Source organism: Simochromis diagramma, unplaced genomic scaffold, assembly GCF_900408965.1.
Source record: "Simochromis diagramma unplaced genomic scaffold, fSimDia1.1 OVJJ01000438.1, whole genome shotgun sequence".
Classification (NCBI taxonomy): domain Eukaryota; kingdom Metazoa; phylum Chordata; class Actinopteri; order Cichliformes; family Cichlidae; genus Simochromis; species Simochromis diagramma.
The window spans coordinates 146,193-153,383 of record NW_024387263.1 but is presented as its reverse complement, the minus strand read 5'-3'; the positions used below and the strand labels follow the sequence as shown (position 1 = coordinate 153,383).

The 7,191-nt window shown below is 37.7% G+C and overlaps 1 protein-coding gene across 2 annotated transcripts in view; it reads left to right on the top strand.

The window, feature by feature from the left end:
* Nucleotides 1-7,191, top strand: part of LOC120715371 (butyrophilin-like protein 2) — a 42,811-nt gene continuing 35,620 nt past the window's right edge. Inside the window, exons 1-5 of one of the 2 annotated variants that reach the window (XM_040002332.1) lie at nucleotides 1-181; nucleotides 975-1,322; nucleotides 1,839-1,846; nucleotides 3,207-3,228; nucleotides 6,653-6,919. In XM_040002332.1, the coding sequence (XP_039858266.1) occupies nucleotides 106-181; nucleotides 975-1,322; nucleotides 1,839-1,846; nucleotides 3,207-3,228; nucleotides 6,653-6,919 (721 nt within the window). In that variant the 5' untranslated portion in view covers nucleotides 1-105. The remainder of the gene's footprint in view (nucleotides 182-974; nucleotides 1,323-1,838; nucleotides 1,847-3,206; nucleotides 3,229-6,652; nucleotides 6,920-7,191) is intronic. The other variant, XM_040002331.1, reaches the window with a different exon arrangement.

Sequence of the window (7,191 nt, the reverse complement as noted above, 5' to 3'; positions counted from 1 at the left end):
AACTCTAAGTGTTTTGGAGCGCGTCATTGCGCTGGGAGGAGTGGCTCCGAGCTCCTTTTTTTAAGAGATGCTGTAACGTTTGATCCTCAGAGGGTTTCTGCAGACATGGAGCTTCCACCACTTCTGATTCTGAGCTTCTGTTTCCTGACTTTGTCCGGACTGACGTTTGGTGCTGAATCCGGTAAGAAACTCACTGATTTAGACTGATCATGTGTGCAGGCGCAGTCACGTTTCACAGGAGCGGATGGAGCTTTAACGCTGCTCAGGCTGCTGCTTTAGTGGGTGGATGACTGCGGAGTCTACACCCGTGACATCAGCTTTTAACGTAGCCGCGTTTTAGAGTAAAATAATAAGACGACAGATTAATGTGCAGCATCTTCAACAATGAAACGAAACTTTTGTCTCTGTTGGTGATCAGTTTTTCGAGATACTCATTATTTCCTTTGAATATGTTATAAGGTGTATGTGTGGCGTCAGTGCGCTGCTTCCTGTTTTGTTTGTTATCTCAGGCTGGGTCTTGGTGCAGCCTCTGGGTTCACTCTGTCTGAAACAAGCGCTTCAGCTCCTTCAGCCTCCATTTAAACCAGTTACTCTCGCTCTGTGGGGCTGTAGGTGGAACTGATGACAACAGGAAAATATGAAGGGGAACTAAACTGAACAAATGTGATTTTTGCGGTAAAAAACAAACAAAACAAAAACAAAAAAGCTTTGCAATTGCAAATGGTATTTTTGTGATTTTTTTCCTGAAAGATTTTTTCTTAAATTAAACTTAATGCTTTTGTTATGTTCATAATGGATACAAACCAAGAATTACCTTTTTTTTAGCTTCTGAAATGTAGCATGGCAAAGTTTCTACAACTCTGCTTTGAGCCACCTTCCTTCTGCTCGAATGTCCGTGACTGATATTTGACTTTCTTTCGATCCTCATCACTCTGTGTGTGAACACATGGTTTAATTCATGTACTGTTTTTCAGGATCACCTGATACCAACATAACTGTGCAGGAAGATGATGATGTCATTTTACCCTGTTTCTTCGTCTCCAGCGTGAACATTGAGTCAATGAAGTTTGACTGGAAGAAGAAAGGAACACTTCTTCAAAAGGAGGTGTTCCTGTATGATAACGGCAGCTATTACAATAATGGCCTCCACGGTCAAGATGAGCAGTTTAAAGGTCGAGTCTCACATTTTTCAAAAGAACTAAAGAATGGCAACGCCTCAATAAGAATAAATAAAACTCGGCTGGAGGACAGTGGACTATATACCTGTATTTTTCCAGACCTGCAGCCAGAAAGAAAAATCTTCCGCATTGAGCTTGTTGTTGGTGAGTGCTGTTACAACTCAGCTGATTATTTACAGATGAAACAGCATGCACATCTGGCAGGGCCTCATCCCTACAGCACACCTGTAGTAATATTTGCAATATTTGGTGAACAAACCTGAGACCTTCCCATGTGCATGCTGGTCCTGCACCTGTCCACTTACCAAGGATCTGAAGTTTCCATTGTTTTCAGTAAACAAAATAATTCTGTGTGAATGCAGCTATAAACACTTAATAAATAAATGTTCATTTTTAATTATATATGATAGACACAGCTGTTCAAATTGTTTTCTGACTGCGTGATTATAACACATCCACAATCAAAACTTGCCTCTTGTTTAAATGTATCAGGATATGTGAAATGTGTGATTGTACCTTCTTTTTTTTAGTTCTTTTTTTAGGAGAAAAATCGAATATAGCAGGATAACACCTCTGGATTTCTTTTCTTCAGTTTAATTTGACTGCCAAATTGATGATAACACAGTCACCTCTAACATGTGTGTTTCTTTTTCCTTTCAGAGCCCGTATTAACTTGTTAGAGCCTCTCACAGTCATGTGCACTTCTGCATGTCTGGAACTACCAGAATAATCGTTTTAGTAATTTCTAAACCATAAATAGCTGATACCTGCCTGTTTCATCACTGTGAAGTAAAATCTTTGATATTTAATGTCATCTGTCAGTTTAACCTTTAGCTCTAACACAGATGATTTGTTTGAGGGTTATACAGGAAATGGCTGAAGCCTTGTTCATTTTAAGCTTTTACTTAATATATTAAATACAGTTAATCAGTCATTATAAGGGCTAGGAGGCTGAAATTTACAGGATATCTTCTTTAATTTGTCTACTGTAAATGAGCCAAATTCCATGCCTATATATTGAAGTGGCTAAAAGATATTTCAGATATTAATTCAAAGTGCAAAGCAGAGAACTGATACCTAATTACTTCAAAACACCATACAAAACCCTCCAAAGTTAACAAAAAGAAGAATTAATTGGGTTTTCAAATATTCCTTAATGCTAAAATCAACTGCAAAATTATGCTCTTAATAATTAAAATGAAGATTTAAACATTAATTTTCATTTATTTAGGTCTTTTTCGACGGATAAAAATAGTTTTCTATTATATTTTTGTTCCATTTTAACAGCGAGACCAACTAAAATAACTTCCATATATGGTCAGACAGGTGATTTTCCCGACATCAAACTAAGAGTGATTTCATTACGGTGACTTTCTATTGGATGACAGTAGCTGTCAATCAGCACCAATGTGACGACCTTAAAGACCGCTCTTCTCTGATTGGCTGAATGAATTAACGGTCCCGTGAGTGCGTCACTTTCAGTCGGAGAAAGTGCAGATTAGTTAATTTAGTTCGTGGGTGTTTACAGATGTCAGAGATACCAACAGGGTTGGTTCAATTCTTTGTCAGTATTTTTAAATTGTCTTTAACTTCACTGTTTAAAAGTTTGCGCTAGACCGTATAAAACCTAAAAAGAGAATAAATTTATTTTTCCCCAGGTCATTTTTAGTCCCGGTTCATTTTACATGATTTGAAGTTAATCGGTGGAGTGTTGTTCTTTAAAAGGAGCTCCCGTATGACTTTAAAAGTCTGTTTTGGACAAATGCAGAGATCTTAAAAGGGCCGCGGTAGGCTATCAGTAAAGTTACTCAACTGCTTATTGTCGTAAATTAAGACCTTACAACTTTAAGCGTCGTAAATTATTTTTCGAGATTCACGAATCTGTTGAAAAATGAACAGCTGACCTTTTAAATGACGTTTAATATGCCAGTGTCGATGTTTCCGGTCAACATGAAAATATACAGTATTTTTAATTATTAATTTTTACATGTAAACTTGGGTCGCATACAACCTCTGCGTTTTAAAAGGTTAAAGGTCCGAAATGTCACAGGTGAGTCTTGTTTGTGACGATGTCACCGATTTACATTCTCCTCTCATTCGTTTACATTCCTCTCTCTGTATATGTGAACGTATCCGATATAGACAGTCATGTTAAAAAGTAGACAGTTAATTATAAGTGCTGTGGTTTAGGAAATAATTAAAAACAAGCCTCTGATCCTTAGCAGATCTTCAAGATAAGTAAATACAAACTGAGATGAACAACAGTAACACACAAGACAAAAAGCAGAAGCAGCTTGTGAAAAACCACGTTTGGCAACTGTAACCTGAATTTATTTTCTCTATGAGTTTAATCTCACATCATTGCAGGAATTTTAGAATGTTGGTTCAGTTCATTGAAGTTTGTTGGCATTTCTTTATGTTACTCTGTTTGTGTCGGGGGGACAAATTTTTGCGCAGTGTGTTTTGGAGTGTGAAAGCCACAGAGACACGGTGTTTAGAAAAAATGCGTCTCAGCTGTTCCGATACTCCTGACACATACGGGATCACAACAGGTTTTCGCTTAGGCAGCAGCTGTAGGCTACTTCTCTCCTGGATCGGCTGGAGCTTTCTTTAGGCGCCTTCCCAGCTTTGACAAATGTCTAGCTGGGATAACCAAATTTACTCAGGGACTTCTTGATGTGATGTTCTTCTGCTCAGTCTTGACTGAGAGGTCTTAAATGTACAGTATAGAAAATCTTACCACGGAATGTCAAATCGCATTTAAATGAATTCTATTTTCTTCCAGCTACAGTGGTGATTGTAGGACAAATACATAATAATAATTTTTTTAAAAAGACTTACTTTTTTGTTGTTTAAACTCCATGTGTAGCTTTCTCTAATGAAAATGCTGCTTGCAAATAAAAATTTTAGGAGGTGAAATCAGTTTTTTGTCAAAGAAAAACAAGTATTGGACAGCTGATATGCTGTCTTTGGCTTTCCCCAAATGTGGTGCTGTGAATTATTATCAAACATCTCCACTTTGGTGTCATCTGTCCACAGGACATTGTTGCAGAAGTATTGTGGTTTATATAGCTTTGCAAACCTAAGCCGTGCTGCCGTGCAATGAGAAAACAGACTTTCTTCTAGCAGTTCTTACGAACAAGCCATACTTGTTCAGTCTTTTTCTAATTATACTTTGCATGAACTTGGAATGGGCAGCACGGTGGTTAGCACTGTTGCCGCACAGCAAGAAGGTCCTGAGTTCAATTCCACCATCAGGCCGGGGTCTTTCTGTGTGGAGTTTACATGTTCTCCCCATGTTTGTGTGGGTTCCCTCCGGGTACTCTGGCTTCCTCCTCCCATCTTGTAGGTTAATTGGTTAATCCAAATTGCCCATCGATGTGAGTGCGAATGGTTGTCTGTCCCTGTGTGTTGGCCCTGTGACAGACTAGTGACCTGTCCAGGGTGTACTCCGTCTTGCCCTATGACAGCTGGAATAGGCTCCAGCGCCCCCTGCGATCCTGAAAAAGGATAAGCGGATGCATGGATGAACTTGGGATGAATTTTCTGGGATGTCCACCTCTGGAAAGATTGACATCTGGCTTGTGTGACGCCCACAAGTGTATGGTCACAGTTTTTGATGTAAAAGACCTGATTTTATGGTGGTATTGCACTTGTAATTTAGAGTTATAGAGAATGTAATTGCGTGGCTTTGCCACAAGTGAGAGAGGAAGAGCCTGCAGACCGAACGCAACTGATGTCTCCTGTCTCTGCTTTTCTGTTAATAAAAAACAAAACAGGTTAATAGTTTAAGTTTGCTCACTGCAATGCACATACAAAGGCAAGAAACCCTTTTCTGTCTTAGTTTAAAGTTCACGAATATTGTGAGAGAGTGTGTTTTCACAGATTGAGAGAAAGCTAACTATACCGCCATTTGTAATGGAAGCCGCCATTTCACTCTTAGTCTAAATAGGCAGCTGGTCTTATTACCTGTTTTATTTTGTGACAAACGCAGCTCTTAAGACGCTTCTTTTATCCTGACATTATTGGAAGTTACAGTTGATTAGGACCTACCCAGTTCTTATGTGTCAAATGTAAATAATCTGACGTATGCTGTTTGTGGATGATTGTGAACTGTTTGTGAGCAATGGAAGAATATTTTTGTTTATTGGTTACAAATGTAATATGTTGTTTGAATCTGTTAAAGTATAAGGAATGTATAATGGTATATAAGCGGGTTAATTGCAGTGTTAGTGGTGCTGCACAGAAATGTTTTTGATGCTGAACAGCAGTAGAATTGGTTACAGATTTATTGTAAATAAGGACACTCATATACAATGATTATTTTGTAAGTTTATTCTTGCGAGAAAGCGAGGTAACCAAAAGGGTTTTTACCTATGGACCTGATTGAATGTGTTTTTGCTGTTAAAAGGGAAATGTGTGTGTCTAAATGAAAAGAAAAGTAACTGTTTAATTCTTTTAATAAATCAGACGAGGAAGAGCCTGCAGACCGAACGCAACTGGTATCTCCTGTCTCTGCTTTTCTGTTAAAAAAAAAAACAGTTTAAAAACAGACCCCATCGAAGGCCTGTAACACTTGAATGTTTTCCATTTTAAAAATGATAGATTTCAAACTGCTTGTAATGCCCTTTAACCCTTCCTAGATTGATGTGAGCAACAGTTTCTCCTCTAAGATTATTACTGCCGTCTTTCCCCCTTGACACGTGTTAACACACATCAACTCCAGAGCTGCAAATAGCCAAAACTTCTGGTATTATAGAGGACCTCACACTTAGCGATGATCAATTAATCAAATGCAACTGATTATCAGCAACTGGCTGCTACCTACCGTCTAAGTTCTTGTAGAAGCAGTAAGGGTTTACTTGTCTTTCCACACACAGATTCTGAATTTTAATTAAATTTCTGTTAAATAAATATGATAAATAATGACACTATGTAACATGTCACGTTATTGTTAATCTGATTATTTTATTTTAATAATTTTAGAACCTGTGTGGACCAGATTATTTTTTATTATGTCCTGATATGCATAACCTCACAACTGACAAAGGGTAAATTTTGTTTTTACAATAGCTGTAGCTATATTTGTTCATTATTTAGATTTTAGTGTTTGTTTGTTTTTTGTATTGTTTATGTTGTTTTTGCTGGTGGTTATGTAAACTAGCTGCTCTAACAGCAGTTTTTTTCTTTCTCTGGAAGATTTTTTCCAGACTCATAAATTACAACTCTTGTTTGTAGTAAAACCTGTACAGTGATCTTAAATCATGCTGGAGTTATTATTAAGTTTTTACTGTTCTTTTCTTTGCTCTTAAACACATTGTAATCCACTTGTATGCTTTGAAACATTTGAGTATTCAATTCTATTCTATTTATGTAGTGCCCCACACAACAGTCGTGTCAAGATCCTTAATATTACAATTTCATAGTCTTAGATTGCTAACATTGTATGTTTGTTGTCTGTGATGTGTTCACAGGTGCTTCTCCAAAGCCATATGTCACAATACTTAAAAATAAAGGGCAGCTGCAATGTGAAGTTCCAGGTGCTTATTTTGAACCTACAGTTCAGTGGTGGGACAGTGACAACAAAACTCTTCCTTCTAAGACGCTAAAGGACCAAAAAGAAAATGGTCTCTTCTATGTCATCATCCAAAGTACTTCCCATAAGCCTGACTGCTATCGCTGTGTAACCACACAGATGGACATCTGGCATCGGATTTCTTCAGAGATCTGTGTGCATGAAGGTAAGTGATATATTATTCTTCTAATATTCTATATTTAGAAAATATAATAACAAAAGTGAAGAGAGGAGCACCATTAGCTTCGATGATGGCATTTTGATGAGCTGATGCAATGTCACTGCTTTTAAAGCCATCCAGAGTTTGCTTAATCTTTTGCCATAATCATGTGTTGATGATGGAAGAGTCAAGTCTACTCCCCAAAAGTTGATTCTGTTCATCTGGACGTAGTTTTTTCAGTGGGAGAAACGTTTCGTCACTCATCCAGGTGACGTCTT